Genomic DNA, 21,866 nt, shown 5'->3' with positions numbered 1-21,866 from the left:
TTTAAAGCATCCTGATTTAAACATGCTTACAAGACATCGATCATCACTGCGCTAGAGAACCTTCTTTCCATAGCAGGTTAAATGTACAATCTTTCCATTCCTCCTCATCTCAATTATTTAAAGTGATTGTATCCAGAATGGAAATATTTCAGGACTGGGGAAAGAGGCATATGATATTTAATCCATCCAATAATAAAAAGGTGTTGATCTGTAGACACATCACAAATCATGATAGGAGAGAGATGAATATGGGAAGGGATCAGAAAATTAGGACCAGAGCAACATTTTCTCCTGGGGGGGGGGGAGGCTGTGTTATGAAACTTTCTCTGATACAATTCCTCCAAAGCTTCTTCTCTCTCAGGCTAAATGCAATATCTATTGATTACTTCTAATCAATACAACGAAAAGATCCCTGTCCAGTTTTTTTATCTAAAAAATAATAAATTGATCTTTTCATAATTTTCCAATAATTGACATGGAAAAAGTAGACTCAAAAGGTTAAAAATGTCTTTTAGCATTCAAAGCTATCCAAGCTCTTGGTAAAAGGAACCAGATACACAATAGGAAACCTATTCAGGAAAGTCAGCTAAATCCTTTCCTTGGCATTAAAGCCTCTTTTGGAATTGGTCTTCCAGTAACAAAACACACACAAACACAGAGAGCTTCCAAGAGGACTCCGAGCACTTACAGCTTCATTCAGCCTTTCTGTTTAGAATTTCTTCCCTGTCACAGAACTAAAAAAGAACAGTTCCCTATTCTAGATTTCCAGGAGTGCCTAGAACTCAAGCATTTATTCCAACCTTTCTGACAATGATTTCTCTTTCATTACCCTAAGTGAAGCGCTCAGAAACCGTCACAATTCTTTGGTCTGTGAATAAGGCTCAACATAAGAAACGGCAAAATAAATTAATTTCTAATTCCCTGAGTTTATTATAGTTTCGAATAACAAGTAGAATCATACTGTATCACTCTGTATCTAGGTCTCTCTGCGCTCACAAATGAAAGTATTTGTTTTTCACTTTTTCACAACTGTTTAAACATTTGTGCATTTCTGGTGCCAACATCTCATGTATTTTTCTTTCACTAGAGAGAAAGCATTTTTAACAGGCATACATGATAGTCACACAATTCTTCTGTGACTATTGATTAGGAATAGCAAAGGGTATCTTCCTGCAGTCCTAATCAACATATGTAGCTGAAAGGAAACATCTGGGAATGAGATATTAATGTTAAAGAAGAAAAAGTACTGACTTCACTTGAAGGGATATTCTATAGATTTAAAAACTCAAACACAGACAAGATACATAAGCATAAATATAAAGGGATAGCACACATTTATGCACACATACAGATCTATATTATGCGATCACTGTATGCAGATGTGCATTGGCAGTCTGCTTTTACTAATTTTATGCACTTCACCTGTCTCAACCTGCAAGATAAATGGTTCCACATATTTGCCTGCTGAATCTTGCTCTTACAAAAGGCTTCCATTTGGATCTTGTTGCTCATGCTATGGATAGGAAAACTTTTAGCCACCACAAATAATGACTCCAAAAATTATCAACAAACATCACATTAACAAACAGGCATAGAACTAAACATTCAGGGCCACTTTAAGGCAAGGTTCTGAGGATCAGAGGATGGCAGTGGCCATCACCTCTTTTCAGTTCTTTGCTGAAGTGTTCACATCACTTGAACAGTCAAGAAAGGATAGGGGAAAGACCTTTTCCTACCCTAGAAAAGATAAAATCCAGGAAACCATGCCCCTGAGTTCACCCAGACCCTGCTTAGCATTCCTAGATGATCTGAAATCAGTACTATGTACATCTTTCTTCTCAGTTTTAAAACCTGCACAGATAACTTCTTTGCCTTTCACTACCATCCTCCCTCAGTATTACATCCCATAGGAGTGTTTGGAACACCTAAAAGGCACCAGCCTTCAACTGCTGCCACCCTCTCCATTTAATAACAAATCAGCTTTGCAAAGGTGGGGAGGGAGAGTTGGTTCCAGACATTACAAAATCATACATATTTTGCTGTTTAAAAGATTGTACAGAAAAAAGGGGGGTTAATTGTGCAATTTATCTAAATGACCCATGATCATTCTGAGAAACTGTGAAGGATAATACATGTAGGGAAGAAAATAATTTTTAAAAGCCTTTAATTGCACAAATTATTTAAATGACTACTGCCCTTAATAGGGATTTAGGACAGAAGATCCTTGGCCATCAATAGTTAATAAAAACAATCTCATTCTGTCGGTATAATTTTTAAAAATGTTACATGCACTAAATAAATAACTATATAGCTGTAGCTGGCTTTGACTTATCCCATACGATGCAACGGAGTGTCAATGAAAGTTGAAACAGGGCAGTCAAACAATTTCTGTGTCTCTTTCACCCCATCCTTTATCCATCCATCTACTGTTCAAAAGAGAGTTTAAGATTTTTGTAATGTTCTAAATACTTTTTAAAATAAGTAAAATCAATTCAAATTTTTGTAACTCAAAATATTTTAGGATAGAAAAAGATATTTTAGTAAAATCACAAGTTTAGTACCTGTAAGGAAAACTACCTCCAGTCACTTATTTTGTACTAAGACTTCCATAGGCACTTCCTTCTGATCTATTTTTTTTCTTTAATTAGAAACCAAGTTAACAGTGAAGCAAAGAGAATTACATTAGGTACACCACTGTTGCTGGCCTGTTAGCACTATTAAATTATACAAGCCATTCAAAAAAGAGTCAGATACGTGCTTCAACATTTGGTTATTTTTGTGTTTTGAATTGTTCCACAAGTAAGTTGTATGATCAAGAGGGAAAAGTTCAGAGGAAAAAGCAATGAGTGCATTATTTCTAAAGGAGATAATGTTTCGCTCTTTGATTCAATTTTTAGTAAAATACCAAACGTTATATGACTCCTTATTTACTCTTAATCCACCATTTGATGAAAACTGTAAATAAAAATTGAAAGTGAGACTTTTATCTCCTGTTTTGACAGAAACCAGAGAGCTTCTGAAAACAAAACCCAATGTAGATTAGATTTGCAGAATCTTTTTTTTTTTTTTGCATTAAAAGGGCCAACATAAAATGGGATGACAAATGACAAGGGATGACAGCTAATCAGAAAAAAGAGGAAGGTCAAAAGAAAAAGAGTAGAAAATTGTGGGGTTTTTTTTCATTTTAAATCCTACTAAGGTGTTACTATTAAAACTACACCAGATCTTTCAGGGGTGTTGATAGGGTCAGATGACACTATAAAGAATATCCATGCAGAGAGTTTGGTTGAGAAACTGTTTTATCAAAGAGAAGGAAGCATGCATTACACTAGCAAGAGTAGACACAAAATGGCCAGCAAATTCCACCCACTTTCCAAAGTTCCATGCAAGAATCAACCTTTGTTTACCAATATAATTTCATGCTGAGCATCGCTATTGAACACTTCCGCCATTACACCATACAAAGAAATAGAATGTCAGCAGGTGCTGTTCCATCTGATGTCCATCCCAGCTTGGGATACTTGCTCAAATGATCCTCACACTGCATGGAGTATGAGCCTCTAGAGCTGGCTTCCCTGGTGGCAAATCCCTGAGGGAGAGCCCTGTCTACTGCAGCCAACATAACAAAGATGCCACTTCAAAGATGAGCAAACGCACATGGGACAAGCTTTCACAAGAGCTCTAGGTGTCAATTACGCTCTGTTAGTCTTCAGGGTTCCACAAGATTATTTTGGTTTTCCCTGTATGGATTTCAGATGGCATATCTTTTTTAAAAGATCTATCTATCTATATCTGTCTATCTCCTATCTATCTATATTCTATATAAAATATTAAACGGTTGGTATTTATGCATCTCCAAGTTAACAAATCCAGGTCAAAATTGCTGAGAACAAAAAAAGAACACCAAGCTTTTGAATGCAAAAAAAAAAAACCTTTTGAATCAACATGCACACATTGGAAAGAAAGTTACATGATTTCTAATTAAAGTGGTCCAAACTAAGTGGCATCTGTGAGAAACCGCCTTCCCCTGCAGCCCACTACCTGGGCACCACACCTGTTCTAAATGAGGATATTCATCCTTCCTGTATTTAAGGAAGAGCAAGCTATTTACACCTCAGTGCATAGGATTTCTCCTTTCCCCCCCCCTCCCCAAATTTTTGCACATCTCCTGCCGGAGAGCCGTGGCATTGGTGGTAGATCATGTCTTCACATAAAAGGAAAAAGCAAAAAGTTTGAGCAAAAAGTCCTTTCCCAGCCGCACGATACGACCTCACTCGGATGCTACCCTTTGATTTCCATTGACAGGCCGAACAAATAAAAATAAAACAATAACAAAAAGTCACATTCATAAAGAAGCAAGCAACGAGGGCACCTACTGGTTGTGGTAGCTGAGGGAGTCTGAGATGCAAAGTTCGGACATGTCCATCAGTTCTGTTTTAGCATCCCCAGTTGTCAAGAGAAAAGCAACTAGATCACGCTGAGGCGAAAGAGAGCAAAGGGAAAGAAAGCGGGCCGGTCACTAAAGAAACCGACCCAGGGAGAAGGCAAAAGACACCGGGGGTGGGGGGGGGGGGGGAGGAGAAGCGAAGAGGACAGAAAGAAAGAGAGCGAGCGAGAGAGACATAAGCACAGCCACACGCTCCCACTCATCCAATCACACTGAGGCAAGCGGAGAGGAGCAAGACAGCTGAGGCGTCCCAGGCGCGAGAGATTTAGGCGCCGCCAACCCCCCACTGTAGCTTTAAGACGCCGAGGCTGATAAATATGGCCCCGCCGCTATTGGCTACCTCTCAGGGGTTGGACTTGAAGTGACAGAGCAAGCGGGCGGGGGGAAGCGGAGTGCGCGCGGGCCAGGGGCCAAGCAAGTGCCAGCAACAGCCCTCCACACGTGGCCAGGCAGCGGCAGCGAAGGGAGCGCGGCGCCTCCAGAGCCGGACGGGACCGCGAGCGGCGCGCGAGCGAGCGAGGGAGGGAGCCGGCGACGTCTCCTCCGCAGAGGCTCCCGTGCGCGAGTGGGTTGAAGAGCCGTCAGGAGGACCCCGCCGCGGGTGGGTCGCGTGGTTTGCGGGGCGATTGTTTGCCCGGTGGTTTCGAGGCGCGCTAAAAAGTCTGCGCGCCGCGTCCGATGCCAGCGCGGAGGGTCTGGCGGGGGTGGGGAGGGGGAACGGGAGGGCCGTCGGCTGGAGGTGGCGAGGCGAGGATCCCGAGGGGAAGCCGGCGGAGTAAACAGGGCAGGGGCGGTGCGTGAAAGCGCGGCGGGGGGGGGGGGGGGTGCAGCATTGGCGTTACGCTACACCGTGGTCCACTCTGGGTCACAGTTGGGACGTTTCTCATCCCCCCGCCCCCCCCCCCCCGGCTTGGGAAGCCGCATCCTAGCCGGCGTATTACGGCTGCCGGACGAGGAGCTGAAGAGCTCGGCAACTTTTTGGAAATAATTGGCCCAAGCGGTCTCCTAGCCTCACCCCCTCCTCTCCCTTTATCCTCGCCTACTACCCTCCATAGGAGTAAAGGAAAGTTTACAGATTTGGCTTCTTTATCCTTAAGGGGAAGTGTGAGATACAGGAATTTGATATTGTTGTGAATCTGTTCAAAGGGTGCATAAACAGTTATAGCAAGGAGCATGCTACATATTTGCCATTGGCTGCCTCTCAGTTTTATCCCCTCTTGATTTCAATGGGTGAGTTAAGCACATTTAACTTTTCTGTGCCCTGAAAATCAACCTTCAAGTGCTTTGGTTTACCACACCAACGGTTGCAAAGCTTATGACATGAAATACGGTGATAAGTACATATACAGAGACAGGCCTGCCCTGAAAATAGTTCTGGCAAAAGAGTTGATGGCTGTGGAATGACTCTCACAATGATGTACAACTGAACAAATTTCATCACAATGGATAAGCCTCGCAACTTGCACAATTCATGTATGTGCTGCCTCCAGAAACCTGATTGAGGTGGCTCACAAGTAAAAACCAATACATTAAAATAACAAAAAACAACTACTGTGAATTGCCAATATTAAAACAAGCCATAAAACAGTATTAAGTCCAACATGGTACAAGTAACACAACCCTCAAACTGGAAGTGGTCCTTCATAACTGTTTTAAATGATGGAACACTTTGACTCAAAAGCCTGGGTAAAGGAAATGTTTTGGCCTGGCACTTAAAAGCCTCAGGGAAGAGAGCGTTCCAAAGGCAGGTGCCACCACTGAAAAAGCCATATCTTTGGTTGCCACCTGCTCCATCTATGAGGTCAGAGAATAGGGCTGTGGAAATGGATCCTTATTGGTGGCTGGATAGTATGAGAGGAGGCAAACCTTCAAGCCACCTGGCCTGAAGCCATTGAGGGCATTAAAAGTTAGAACCAACACTTGGAATTGTGCCTGGAAACAAACAGGCAGCCAGTGCAGATCTTTCAGCACAGGAATGATACGATCCCTGTATCCAGCCCCCTGACAATAACTGGCTCCTGTATTGTGGACCAGCTGAGGTTTCCAACCAGTTTTCACTCACTGCATGTAAACCATATTACAATGGCAATTCCAGCTGCTTTCTTTATGTGGCCTCAGCTCACTCAGTACTTCCTGTGCAGGTGAGGAACATTGCAAAGGAACATTTTTGCACAGGCTTCCATAGAAATGGTTCCAAAAGCCATCCCTTAGGTGGAAAATGCAGTGTCAGAGGTGACCCTCTGGTAAACCCATTTTGACCACTCCCCTGATATACAATTTTAGTCAAATCAGATGGAGACTAAAGAACAGAAATGGCCATATTCCATTCAGAGTTGCCTGTGATTTAGTTCATTTCCTACCGGCTCCATTTTTAAACCAAACTTGTGGAAACTGAAGCTAATGATCAGAAATGCTATTTTTTAAAAAACACGAAGAATGTGCTTGTCATCTTCCACCCAAACCAAATGGGAAGCAATGACCAGGTATCTGTTGGTTCTACAGGAGCTCAAGGTGAAGAATTGGCTAAAGCAAAAGGCTTCAGATGGTGTGAATCATTCCAGATTTGTTTAAGTTAATTGGTTTATTTAATTTTATATCCACTGAGGATGAGGCTCTTACACACTACAAAGGAAAGTCCTGGGTCACTACGCTGAGGCAAGCAATGGCAAACTACCTCTGAACATCTCTTGCCTTGAATATCCAATGGAGTTCCTACAAGTCAGCTGTGACTTGTCAGCACTTTCCACCTCTAGTGGACCAACCTCACTTTGTCACAATATCTCATTGTCATGGTAAAAGCAAAGGTACAAAGAGCATGTATATGTTGGAAAAACGTATCTAAAAAGTCAAAAACTGAGTATTTACTGGCTTGAAAATCTGAGCTAGGTTGCACAAGGCAGGAAGCAGCAGAATGTGGGAGAAACGGGGGGGTTGGTAGAGAAATACATTACTGAGTAGCTCTTATATAAGATGATAGCAAAAAGACTAAGATAACTTAAGAATATGGTACACTCTTGATTATGTGACCATAGTCTGTGATGTGGAACTCAAGACAATATTAGAGTACAGGGCAAAATACCAACCAGATATCCATCTTTCTCTATATGAATTGTACTTTAGCTCATAAAGAGAAATGTGCCATGTCTTTATGTTTAAAGAGCCTCATAGAAGTGAACAAATACCATTGTATTAGAAAATGGTTTGCATACTACAATATTTTTTAAAAAGCAAGAGTTTGTTAATTGCTGTTCCTTATTAATCCAACAATTTCTTCCTATGCTGAATTCACCAGACAAACTATCAGGAGGATATTAAATATATTTGAACACTACTGTTGATCAGAGGACCTTATGAGAAAGTATTGGCCAACAGAATGTGGCCCACAGAATGCATGTTTTTTTAAAAAAGGGTATTAGGCCAGTTCTGTAGCAAATCATATCACATTTGGACCACTGTAATAAAACATGCTGCTTTCTAAATTTTCTTATACCTTTGAGTTTGAGCCTAGTAAAATTTAAATATTTCTTCAAAAGTACCTTGTATTCAGATAATCGTTTAAAATCAATTTACTGCACTTCTTACAACCTTCTTTGCTGCACTTCTTGTTCACCTAAAGGACATGAGTTTTTAATATATAAAATATAAAGCAACAGTTCTATGATATATATTACTTTGTTTGCGTTGTATCTGAATTATATGCTAAATAAACATATATAAAATAATAAAATGTATGATCTTCATGTATGCTAAATTATCACAAAGGCAAAAAAGCATAACATTTTACTGATAAGGTAAAGTCACCCATGTGAGGAGAATATTCTAAAATGGCCACCACTGTTAGATTGAAATTTATTCAGGTGCACAAAAAGGTTTAGTGCCATAAAGCCTAGCCAAAACATTTTTAAAGATAGTCAGATTTTATGTTTCCTAATTGTAGATGACTTTAATAAAATATTTTCCCATATGCAGGATTAGTAAGGGCATCATATATGTTTCTGTGCCTCTTTCTGGGATAGAATGAATTAAAAGCGGGTCAGTTTTGGTGTGTATTACAGCGCATGGGGAAAATACGAAATACGCAAAACTAATGATTAGTGCTACATAAATGGATGGAAATGTGAAGCTGAATGAATCATTGCCAAGCTCAGAGACCTGGAAACGATGTAAGAAAAGTTGTAAGAAAAGATGGAACAAGGGAAAGGGGCACTTTCAGTTCATCATTTCAGTTTATTGGTGTGACGAATAGATTGGCCAGACAAAAAAGAGAACAATATTGTTCCATCCTAAATATTCTGTAAATTACACAAATGGTGGAGAAGTTCCTAGATGTCCTGGATGACAGTTGTGAGGATCTTTATGCATATGATTCTTACGATAAATCCCCCATGTAGTCTGGTGATAATTATGTACTGTGAGCTCCATGCTTAGAACTTAAATCCCAGACACACATGAGCCTGATTTGGATTAGAGCTACAGGGAAGCCCCTCCCCCCCATGTCATTTCAGGTTGACAGAATAGTACAGAGGGAAAGTTTAAGACAGTTCTTCCCACATGTTATGGTCTCCATTTGAATTGAATCTCCACATGCCTGGGAATTAAGTTCCAGGCACAGAACTCCCAATGCACATATCTGATTGACTGGATGTGTGAATCAGTGACTGCATGAATGTTTCTCTGTGCATGAATTCATGTGTACTGGAGAGCCTGTGCATCCAAAACTGACGGCAGGTAATTGGAAACAGTTGTCGTTGAACCCATCTTAGATACCAATTCCTAAAGTAAATAAAGTTGGGGACCAAAATGTCTGTCTAAATAACCAATCTATAATTCTATAGTAGTTGTATAAAATGTTAACAATTGTCATAGATTTGACTCAGATTGGACATATTTGTCTGCAACAATACAGTAACTTCTTACTCTCCAGGATATTTCAGAACACTTTCATATATATTGTCATATCAATATTTAAAGCTGTAGTTTGGAATGGGAATTAGAAGGACTTACTTTGAGGGACAGATCAAGAGAAGTTTAGTCAGCTTCCAGGATGTTATGACTTAATCCCAACCTAGTGAGCTGCTATGGACAAGGTGTGTTCTAAACAGCGAATAGAGGATGCAATTGTCAATCAATATCAGCTTAATTGATGGGCCTTTTCTTGGTACAAATACTAAGAACCAGACTTCCTACTTATGACTGGTCAACAAACCTTGTTGTATTTTGACCTTGTGTTTCAATAGTTTCTAACTCAAGCCATTGTCTGAAGGGTTTCTGAGAACCCTCTACAACTTCATAAAGAAGATCATCTGAGTGTGGGTGGGCAATAGCAGAACAATTGTTTTAGTCTCTTGGTTTAGGATGCTTTGGACTGATCCTGCGTTGAGCAGGGGGTTGGACTAGATGGCCTGTTGGCCCTTTCCAACTCTAGGCTTCTAGGATTAGGGAGACATATTGCTGTTGGACTTCATGGGCCAGGTTTGGAAGCTAAGCAGGGTTATCCCCGGTTAGCACTTGGGAGGGAGACAATTGTAGAAATTCAGGGTTGCTATGCAGGATCAGCCTATTACAAACCACCTTTGTTTAACTCTTACTTTGAATACCCTAAAGGGTCACTATAAGTTGACTGTGACTTGATGTTTCTTTCTACCACCATGACAATGGGCCAATGCCCAAGTCCCAGTAGTACAAAGAAGCCAACCACAAAGCACAACCATTAATAACATCAGAAGGAGTGCACACCCTGCTTCAGTAAATGGGGAAGCCCCACATGTCCATCAAGGCCCCACACTTTCAAAGAATCACAGGACTGAGGATTTTGCTATTGAACGAAGGGTTCCTGCCATGGTCTCTTCCAGCATTATTGCATATCTAGTTCTCCAGAAAGCAACCTCCCACAGTATATCTGCACAGCAATCTGTAAGGATTCACCCTACTACAACAACAAAATGTGCCCCACTGTTTTCATGCTCTTGTGCCCCATTGCTGAACCTGCAGGAACAGATGTTGAATTTTAAGACAGGTGCTGCTTTCCAATATATGAAGTTTTTAATTTGGGGTTTTAACTTTTATCAGGACCTAGTAGAGTGAGCCAGGGAGCCACCTGATTGGCTGGCACAGACTTCATGGGGTCTAATTAACTGATAACAGTAACACAATGAAGGTTTGTGCTCAGATAATGGACTCCTGCTGACAGAGAAATGCCCATGTAAAAAAGAAAGGAGGATTTCTGAAAAGGCTCGACAGGACCATTATTGATACAAAAATTAATAATACTTTATAGTCAGTGTAAAAGGACAAATGAAACTTTTCATTTTTCCAGAGTAGCCACTTCCATCTTTAAAGAGGCCACTAATATAGACTCTGCTACAGTTATCATCAAAAACATCCCTGAGTCAGAAAGCAAGAATTTCAGTGACGTGTTTTGTAACTTTAAAGGTATCCCCTATGCAAGCACTGGATCATGTCTGACCCTTGGGGTGACGCCCTCTAGCGTTTTCATGGCAGACTCAATACGGGGCAGTTTGCCAGTGCCTTCCCCAGTCATTACCGTTTGTAGCTTTAGAGCCTTCCAAAACTGGCCCTTGACAAAAGTGTAATGTGGTACAGCAAAACCACTGATCCAGCACTGCACTTGACAAGGAGAAAGCAATGGTCTTCCTTCATCATGTAGACAGGTAGAGGACCACCATAGTTTCCACTTGGGATCATGAGAGTTCTGGTAATTGCATGATCTGAATGAGTGCATCCAACCCTGGGATGAAAAACTTCTTGTAAAGATGTGCATTCACATGCACTTTGTCACTCAACTTTCAAAATGCTTTTGATAGTCCATGTCCAAGCAACCAAATTAACAGCTTTTTAAAATTCTTAAATGTATCTTAGCGTGGAGGTCCATTGCTTAATGGTTGCAACATGAGGCAATGACTTTCATATGCGAAACAGCCACAACGGATCAAGCAGCTCCAACAGAACTCACATAGCACATCCCCCCCCCAATAACTCAAAAAACTTTTAAATGGAAGTGCCTTACACGTTCATCTCCGAGGTACAAACATACACCTTTCTATCCTTGGAATCCCTTTGACCTTCCTCACTGCATCAAGCTCCGTCTTGCAACAGCAACACCTCGTGTGTCCCCTCCCTCCTTGAGATGTACCTTGCAAGAAAGAAAATAACTGCTGGGATTTAGCCATGTATGTTTCAGCCTCCCCATTCTCGCCTGTCCCATTAGCCATCAACGAAGAGACACACTTTGCAGCAAATTCTGCTAAAATAAGAGAAATGGAAGCTCTGCTAGAGAATGCACAAAGAATAAAGCCAAATCCTGGCTTTGGCACTGGGAAAGTCCAGAAAGCTAATCTGAACAAATTAGATCTCCATTTAATTAACTGATCACACTAATTAATCAGACAATGCTTTCTGCTCTAATGCAGCTGTATAAGTAGGGGGAAAGACCAGAGATTTTTGGAATTGGAGCAAAACTTCCCTGTGTCAAAACAAAACTAGTTGAGCTGTTGAAGGCAGAGCAAGCTTGGGGAGCTGGGTTGACAACATTTATTTATGCCTTAGTTTTTTATCCCACCTATCCCACCAGAGTGGTTTACAAAGAGTTAAAACCACAGTTGAACACATACAATAAATATCATAAAATAATTAAAACCCATTCCCACCCAACCTACCCAATATGGTGACCATCTAAAAGAAGTGAGTGTCAGAATCGTTAATAAGAGGTCAAAGGCCCAAGAAGAAAGAAATGCCTACATGGGCAAGGTGTCCCCTCCCTCAAATTTTTTGTATTTGCCCAATACAGTGTTGTTTTCTGCTTTTGTGAAACAAAAAAGCAAGCCATGCAGCACGCACCTTCTGTTCCTCTCCCTAATCCGAAAAACTTCCTTGTTTCTCAAAAGCAGCCTGTTCCCTCTTAAGGAAAACATCAAACAATTCTAGGGTTTATTGAAGAAACTCTTACAGCCTATTGTGTAGTCATATCTGCATCAGGCTAGCAATACATTGCAATGTTTAAAGAAAAGGACTTGTGCATCACCCCTTGCCTCCCTCCTCCATGTCACACTAGGCACAAAATGAACATTTGGTAAAATATATTCCTAGCTATCAGGTACAACTATGTTCTGAGACAGGCCTCTAGCCCTGTACACATTGCTCACATCAATAACAGGAATGTGAAAAGTCTCCACATCAAAAACCTTGGTTGTCTGAATGAGTGATTTTCCCATCCCACAGAAAGAATGATGGCACCCAAGAAAGGCTAAGGCCTGTTCAGTCCTTTTATTACCTAAAGTAGACATCTAAATATATGATGGGGGAATTAGCAATTCTAGGACACTTACTGAGCAAGAGGACTAACCAGCAAGATTCTTCCACTTATGTATCGAGTGGGTGAGGGGTGGGGATCCTAGTCAGGAATCTCAGGCACAGGCAAACTCTGAAATTAACCACAGTGATTTTTATTGAGGAACAAAATGAAATTCCTTCGCACATATTCATGCTATTTAAGCTAACCAAGAATACAAGAAGAAAAGAGAAGACTTGAGATGGTAGTGAAAGAGGATTGACATTTTGGGTCAGAAAATGGTTGATACCTACCTTCTAATGTGTAGATGTCCATGAAAAGAGAAACAGCAAGACAAACTACTGCCATAGCTGGATACATGTTGTGGACAAGACTGGGTCCAGTGTGGCATTTATATTCCCAAAAATGTTTCCTAAGACCAGGTTTGTGTGGTTAGCATCTAAAATGTGATTGAATTAATTACCTGTATGAAATAAAGAAGCAGGACGAGCTAATCGTTTTAGCAAGCAGGTAAGAAAGAAACTTTGATTGAGTTAAAGGGAAACCTCTGGAATGAGGTAATTCAGAAGGCATTTTCTCAGGCAGATGCAACATTAGTATTCATACCTGAATATGTCTGGGTGTGACAGAGCCACTATGCTAAAATGGGCCTGACGATCCAGCACACATGGATGGGGAAAAGAGTGGAGTAGATAACTTAATCAGGGAAGAAATTAGAAAAAGTATGGTTCCACCTGCTGGGGGCTATCTGAGAGAACTATCACACTTCCAAGGACTGAAGATTCCTTTGTTTGAGGCATTGCTGATCAGGCCCCCTTTGCAATTAAGTACATTATTCTGTGATAGCCGGAATCCTCTTGCTGGGAGTTAATATTACACTAGAGCAAGTAAGGCCCATCTCTGGCACACAAACATGCCTGCATAAGCTCCCTGGCCCAGCCATACGTGTACCAGATATATCTGGTACACGTATCATATCTGGCCCAGCCATTAAGGTGTACCAGATATAATATGTGTGAGAGAGGGAAGAGTGAGAGAGAGGGAAGATGGGAAGATGGAGGGAGGTCTGGATAAGAGATTAAGCCAGTTTTTCTACTGGCCTCAACCATAAGCTTGGCTCTATTTTGCAAGCCTTGTGGAACTTTCTGAAGAGTTTGAAAAGTGAAAGAGGTTACCCCCTCCCCAAGAAAAATACTAAATGAAGAAAGGGAGGGAGCTGAAAGTACATGATGAGGAAAGAGAAAAATTGGGGGGGGACTACAAAGAGACCTACGGTAATGCATGGGGGGACCCTATTTACATGTTACAGCAACTCATACATTTTGCATGTGTACATCAGTAAGAAGGAGCCAAATCATTTATTTTACAAATGAAATTGGAAACAGTAGTTGGATGAACACAGGGTTTCAGTCATATCCCACTGTGCATATGTGGAATGTAACATGCAAATTACTCAATGTACATATAAAGAGAAATCAGATGTACAGTGTAGATGGATTGCATGTGCATTCACTGTAACTTGTGAGGAGGGCTACAGAAGAATGTTAAGAGATTTTTTTTAATGAGGTGTTCAAGAGATGGGATCATAAAAAGTTTTATGTAGTAGGGAGAAAGGGGAGTAACAGAGAGGAATTCAGAGACAATTGTGGTGCCGAGAAAGAACACCGTGCAGGTAGAAAAAAGGGTTGACAGAAGGGATTACACTGAGTTTCAACTGTAAAAAAGAGTTTGCACCAATTAATATAACAACAGAGTTAATAAAGTTAATGAAAAATGAAAGTGGCTCTCAGAGTGATTTTAGTGGGGGAATCTTAATCCAGGAGCACCTGAACACTCTTTGAGCCTGTCTCCTGAGGGAGGCTGAATGGCATATGTGACTGGAGAGCCCATTCGCCTGCCAACAGCTATTATCTCAGTATTATCCACAAGAAGGAACAACACGAAGTGCAGAGAGAAAGCATAATGACTGGACAAAAATAAAGGAAATCCTAAACTGGGCAATTTGTACCTCACTTTGGGGTAAGTTTCTTCTTCCATATAGTGGAAGGGGCAAGCAGGGGATCTGCTTAATTTTCACCAATAGGGAAGAACTGGTTGATAAGGTCAAAGTTGTGGGCACATTTGGTAGTAGTGATTTTGGGGAAGAGAAAAGCTGCATATAGTCATACATACAGGCAGGACTTCAGGAGAGCAAATTTTAACACACTTAAAGTTATGTTGGGTAGAATCCCATGGTTAGAAAAACTTAAGGAGATGGAAGTAAAAAAAAATAGTTTCTTAAAAGTGAAATACTGAAGGCACAATTGTAGACAATTCTCTTGAGAAGGAAAACCGGGAGGAATCTAAAGAAACCGCGATGGCTCCATAAACAGCTTTCAAAAGAACTGTATAATAAAAAAGACTAATTTAGGAAATGGAAAGAAGACCTTATAACCAAGGAGGAATATGAAAAAATAACCAAGGCTTATAGGGAGAGTGTTAGAAAAGTTAAAGTTCAGGATGAGTTTAGGCAAGCAAGAAATGCTAAAAACAACACAAAAAAGGATTACTTAGTTATATTCAAAGTAAGAAAAAAAATAGGGACATTGTAAGACCGTTGTTGGGACCAGAAAGTGACAGTGAAACTAGTGATGAAGAGAGGTATGAACTGCTCAATTCCTATTTCTCCTTAGTCTTCTCTTATGATGGGAATCATGCTCAATTGGCAAAATCATTTCACGTGATGAGGGATGGTAGTTGTGGCTTAGGATCATTGTAGGGTTAGTCCACCTAGTTTCATTAAACAAAACCAGATCCTCTGGGCCAGATGAATTGCATCCAAGGGTACTAAAAGAACTTGCAGATGTAATTTCTCAGTCTCTGTCCATTATTTTTGGCAATTCTTGGAGAACAGGTGAAGTGCCAGAAGGTGTGCAAATAACTGTCCCCATCTTAAAGAAGGGGAAAAACGAAGATCCAAGTAACTACTAACCCATCCTCTTGATGTCTGTAGCTGGCAAAATTTTATAACAAATCATCAAACAATCAATCCTTGAGCAGCTATAGCAGATGGCTGTAATTACTAAGAGTCAGCATGGCTTTCTCAAGAACAAGTCATGTCAGACTAACCTTATCTCTTTTTTTGAGAAAGTTACTACCTTGCTAGATCAGAAGAATGCTGTAGACATTGTTTACCTTAATTTCAATAAGGCTTTTGATAAGGTTCCGCATGATAGTCTTATTAGCAAGTTGGTAAAATGTGGTATGGATCTATTACATTAGATGGATTGAGGTTGACAGTTTGCACCCAAAGAGTGCTTGTAAATGGTTTGTCATCTTCTTGGAGAGGAGTGACGAGTGGAGTGCCTCAAGGATCTGACCTGGGCCCTGTGTTGTTCAACATATTGATAAATTATTTTGATGAAGAACTAGAGGGGGTGCTTATTAAATTTGCAGATGACACTATACTGGGAGGGGTAGCAAACACACCAAAAAATAGAATCAGAATACAAGATTATCTTGACAAGCTAGAAAACTGAACTAAAATGAATTTCAGTAGTGATAAATGTCAAGTTCTTTAGTTAGGTAGGAAAAATCACATGCATCACTATAGGATAGGCAGAGATCCCTTCCAACTCTATGTTTCCTTCAGATTCTCTTCAGCCATCTTTCTCCCTTTCTACTTTAATTTGATCTGCTGCATAAGTGTACACAGGCCTATACCTTTTCTACATCCAAAGTACTGTGTTAGCTCTGGAAAGGGTAGGTGCCATAAACATACATTTACTTGATAAGGACATCATACTTTTTCTGTCCCTAAAAGGAGTGGCTCATGGAGTAGAGTGTAGGAAATAAAACCATGAAGAGATAGAGGCAGCACTCTTACCAGCAGGAGAAATGGTGGCACAGGTATCCCCTACACCCCACACACAAGCCACCACTGGTCCTTAAGGTATAGCGATTCGGCAGACATTCAGGTATAGACAACACAACACTATGAGGGGCATGTGGCTTCTTTCCACTCGAACTGTCCAGCCATCAGATATATTGATGGAAGTGTTCAGAAGCAAACAAGATTCTCAATAACTCTTTGTCACAATCTAAGACCAGTCCCTGATTTAGATGAATATGCTGCTGCCAAAGGTTGCCAGTGGTCATCATGTTTCTGCAGAATTACTGGTCCTAACCCTGGCTGTGACGGACTGGGTGAAATGTTGATGGGCCTATCTTAGAGCATAAAATTTTAATACAAGCACTTGAGGAAGTTGTTCTTTGACAGCAGTCTATCATTCTTCCTTGTGTGCATCCCAGTGACTTTCATTTTTATTTTCTAAAATTTTCCTCAGCAGAGCTGCTTTGGTTTGGTACGTTCAATATAAATTTCTGTTCCCCCCCCAAAAAAAAATGCCTTTCAACAATCTCAGCTTTCTTGCTGTCAGATTTAACCCCTGCAGTGGAGTTTATATCTCCTACCACTGTCAACCTGATAACCTTCACATACATAATTTGCCTGTTCCATTTTAGACTTACAGTTCCTGTGGTCTCTAGCACTTAAAAAAAAAATTAGATCCTACGTTGATTCCCCCAAAACAAAAGAAATTCAACATCCTTACATTGCTGCTATCTATGATTATGTTCTTCTTTGGTGGAGCCCCAGATTATAAACATAGATGTATTCACGCCCATAGATGCATACACTCTCCACAAAACTGTGCAAAGTTTTGTGATATGTTTTGGGAGCATAAACTATGCCAGAAGAAAACGGAAGTCATCTGTACCTTCCAAATGGAGTGTTAAATGTATATCATTCAGAATTTTCTGCTGTGCACTTCAGCTGCCAAAATCCTAAGGAAGCATCCAAGTTGCTGAAGAATTTGGCACTGGCAACTTGGACTGTGATTTCTTCTCTCATTGGTAGTCAGAAATGTTCTCTTTCAATAGCTTTGCTGAGGTTTCCAAATATATATGCAACAGCCCACTATGTCCTTCTAAAATGGCTGAAGAGAGATCTCATTCACTCATTAAAAGCTGATTGTTCCACAGTGACCCATGAGTTCTGCTGTGATGTTGTCATGGAAAGCAAATGGCAGTTTACTGTAAAGACAATTTACTGGAAGGACCTGCTTATTTATCTGTACCCCCCCCCCACTGGGCAAGTGATCCATTTCACCTAACACATTCTAATTTTCCATAATGGCAGCCTTATATCCCCCATCAACCCAACATTACTTTGGGGCTTTCTCTGCATTTTGATGGAGTCTCAGATTACACATAGCCCAGGTAATATGGTGTCATATAATCCCATGTAACTAATTGGGACTGCAGAGCTGTAATCTCTGCTTCAATGTAGACAATGTAATAGTTTGAGATCAAGATCCACCTGCTGCAGCATCCTAGCCTCTAGAAAAGAAGACAAAATCCTCCTGCTCCTACCCCACCCTGCCAATGTTTAAAGCTAAATGTGCTGGTCTTTGCAAAAGTAGTGGGCCTATACAAGCAATAGGATTGTGCAGTGAGGACTTCAATGGCCCATTCCTACCCAGTAAACATGAAACTGCCATAAGGAGTCTATCAAGTTTAGCTGACTTCAGCTCCTAAGGTGGCCTCTTACATCTATTCCTTAGAGGGGAAGGAGGTTGAATCTGGGACCTTGTGCATACAAAGCAAATAATCACCGAGCCATATCTCACCACTAGGCCACACCTCCATCACTGTCATGCAGCATGGCACCTAGTCCTACAATAGCACTGCTGCACCTTACTGGAAGAAGGAAGCAGCGGCTTCCTTCAAAGGTGGATCCAAGCATGTCAATTCAGCACTGGGGCATCACACTGGGGCTGGGCCCCTTTTCACCAAGCAAAAAGCACGTTAGTAACAGGACCAAGACAACAGGAGCATCAACGCATCATCCCATCCCCTCTTCTCTGAAGAGAAAAAGCAAGATTTTGTCTCTTCCCCTCCTCCTTTGTGCTCCTGGTCAAGAGATGACAGACTCAGAAATTGACTTTACACTTCTGCCCCCTGTACTTTAATGACTAAGCAATTTTGTGACTGATTAATTTTTCTTTTCCCTTCTTTTTTTTAACCTTTTATCGTAAAATAATGGCCAGCGTCCCAGCAAGCTGACAGAATGACTGGCAGAAATTTCATTTGGTATAATATACATGAGACCCTGGAATCTATGCCAAGCAAACCTGATTGTACTGGTTGATAACCCTGCTGGTGGTGAACAAAGGGGAACAAAGTGGGTTGAAGAGGCCCTGGATTTATTTTTGTCCAGTTCCTGTCCCCCCCATCCCACATTATTGTCCTACGGAATACTCTCAAAGGAAAGGAAAAGTATTAATGAAAACATGGCAGAATTGTGGAAATAATGCATGCACACACACACAGAGCAAAACAGGTGGAAAACGGGCTTGCCTGCTACCTGATCACCTTAATTTTGTGCCAGGTAAAATGGACAGAGACAGTTGTAAAGAAGGCAAGGGCACAAGGACAGGCTGCAGTATGGCTACAAAGAAGTGGCAGTGAACATTCCTTTCCAAATGAATTGGGGAATATATTGTTTAAAATTTTTAAATGTTTAGATTAATTTCTTTGGGTAATGAAATCAAATGGGCACAGCAAAGAATAAATGTGCTCATTTAGTTTCTGACCCTGCATCTTTTATCCTCCCCGTCTCCCTCCTGTGTCTTTCCCTACTGCCTTCTTTTACCCTCCCCATAGTTGTTCATACAGGCACAGGGCGGCTGAGCCAGGCCATCACATGGGCAGGGAAATGCCTCCTCCAAACACACACCTCTCCCACCAACCACTCTGAGGACCACATTCCCCTGGGCACGTCGGAAACAGTGCTCAAGATGCTAAGAGTGACAGGAAGAAAGTGGGATTTCTTCCTGAGCGTGGGAACCATCTTGTACTTATACCGAGAAGTGGGAAAGCAAAGCAAATACATGAATCCATTCCTTGTACACATACAGAGAAACCATGCTGTACCATGCCTTCTCAAAGTGGGCACAAACAGGTATGTTGGCAAATATCAGGCTTGACAATCTTTATGTAGATGATGAGTTATTTCCTACAATGATAGTGTTTTCTGTGTAGTAAAGAAATTGTGTATAAGTCAGACTGCGTGTGGCCCTTCACTGCACTTCCTCCAGTAAGCAAAGTATATTTTCTCAAGGTGGAGCCCATAAAACTGCACATGAAGTTCAAGGCTTTTTGTGCTTGTAGTAACAAAGATTTAAAACAAGCATCATTTAGGATAGTAAGGACACCATAGACATGTACTTGGACAATGAGATTTGTGTTTTCTATACATGTCCTGCTATGTCCCTAGCACTGTTTACTTTTCTTTGCCCACTGCAATGGATGCAGAGCTGTGCTGTGCATCAACCACAATGACTCCATTGGACTGTGGAGCTGGGCCACTCACAGAGCAACAGTAGTGGCTGGAGGAGGCCTGTGCATTGAGGTAAGACAGCAGCATCCTTGGCTGGCCAGGGTGGGAGAGGTGTGGTGATGCCCGCTGAGGTGAGTGCTGCAGGTGGGGGCAGGGCTCGCACATGTGCATGCAGCGGGGCTGTCAGCAAGGGCATCATTCCGGGGTTGCGGGGGATACAACATCCAGGTGGCTCAGAGGGATGCAGACGGAGACCTGGGTGCTGCAGTGGACTAGAACTCCAGAGTTGCCTTAGCACATGGCCTGCTTGAGCAGGGCACCGCCTGGGGCAGGAGGAGTCAGCACCAGGTAGGTGGACTGGGTGGAAACAAGAGGAGGCTGGAGGCCCAGGAGGAAGTGCAGCGCTAAACTGGCCATCCTGATTCTGGTGCACTCCCAAACCTTGCAAGAGTTCCCCCTCACTCTCATCCCCCACTTCCATAGTTACTTCCATTGCACTGCTGTGCTGTGCATGCCCCATAAGATGTTTTCACATCAATACAACTTCATTGGTTTTAAAAGTGCCACTGGATTCAAATTTGTTTTGTAATGACAATATACAAAGAAAATGACATTTAAAAGGGTACTTCTGACCAAGCCTAGCTACCAGGAAGGTCTAAGATCTGTCATCAGTTACTCAAGATCCCACTCTACCCCCAAGCTCATATTGTCTGTTGCAACAAGCCCTGAGTTCTTGCCCCACCTTATTTGTTTCCTAATACACCCTCATGTTCAAAGCAATGGAATAGTTTTATATATGATGCTGCTGCACCAAGGCAAGGTGGAGTTCCACCCCCAGCCCCCCACAAAGTGTGTATCAGCATTCTGAAAGTGGAGGCAGCATCAAAAGAGGAAAATGCAAAGCGTCAATTGGGATTAAGCTACTTGCAGTGAAGATGCTTTCCGTTGAATTGAAGGTCAAGCATTGGAGGCATGTGAAAATGTAATGGAAGTGCCACCCCAATGCAAATGAGGGAGAGGAATGAACAATTATTGAGCCATTAACTTGTCATCTTGAAACATTCTTGTGAAGGAATAGATTCACAAGCCCCTCCTGTTCCTTCTAATTAGTCCCAGGGAGTTTGGAAAAACCCATGGTCATCCCAGGCTCAGAAACATTGCCAGTTTTCTCAGCAACATTGCCACTGTAGTTACAAATATACTGGGCAACTCCTGCTTCCACCACAGGCCCTACTAGTATCTCCTGCTAAATGTAGTTTCACATCTAGCATTGTGCACCTCCACTGCCACTCAAAGGGGAAATCTGTTGCAACTTCACTGCTTTGAGTTATCTTGCCCTAGGGAGGGTGAGTTTACCCACTGCCCCTCCCCATTACCACACTTCAGTTAGCAAGGCCAAATAGGCATGATGCATTTCCAAGGATCAAGCTCAGAGCATTCAAAATATAAGGCAATTTAATAAATGAGGAAAACGAATACACAGGCATTTAGCTTGAGCAAGAGTACCCACAGTCCCTTTTCCATACACTCAGAAGTTAAAGTGGTGTCTCAGTCAGAAAGGCGAGCGTTACTAGTTGCTGTAGTTGAAAGTTCAGCATTACTTTCATTCTCATGGCAGGGACTTCTCCTTGGTGTCCCTTGCCATGCAGACAAGATGAAGCCCCTAGCTAAATACTTAATCTAGCATGGCATGTGTCTTCCTGGTCAGAAGCTGTAGAAGACAGCGTTTC

General features: G+C 41.6%; 1 protein-coding gene across 5 annotated transcripts in view; it reads right to left on the bottom strand.

Annotated features, from left to right (window-relative positions):
• The window catches only part of ESRRB (estrogen related receptor beta), a 216,810-nt gene that overhangs the window by 134,171 nt on the left and 60,773 nt on the right, over positions 1-21,866 (bottom strand). For 2 of the 5 annotated variants that reach the window (XM_077323300.1, XM_077323303.1), the window contains exon 1: positions 4,377-4,691. The exons of 2 other annotated variants lie outside the window; for them this stretch is intronic. In XM_077323300.1, coding sequence (XP_077179415.1) covers positions 4,377-4,426 — 50 coding nt within the window. In that variant the 5' untranslated portion in view covers positions 4,427-4,691. Of the gene's footprint in view, positions 1-3,407; positions 3,554-4,376; positions 4,692-21,866 lie in introns of those variants that run through there. One more of the 5 variants, XM_077323302.1, reaches the window with a different exon arrangement.

The sequence above is a fragment of the Paroedura picta genome, chromosome 2, assembly GCF_049243985.1.
Source record: "Paroedura picta isolate Pp20150507F chromosome 2, Ppicta_v3.0, whole genome shotgun sequence".
NCBI classification, from domain to species: domain Eukaryota; kingdom Metazoa; phylum Chordata; class Lepidosauria; order Squamata; family Gekkonidae; genus Paroedura; species Paroedura picta.
This window is presented reverse-complemented; position numbering and strand designations above follow the sequence as displayed.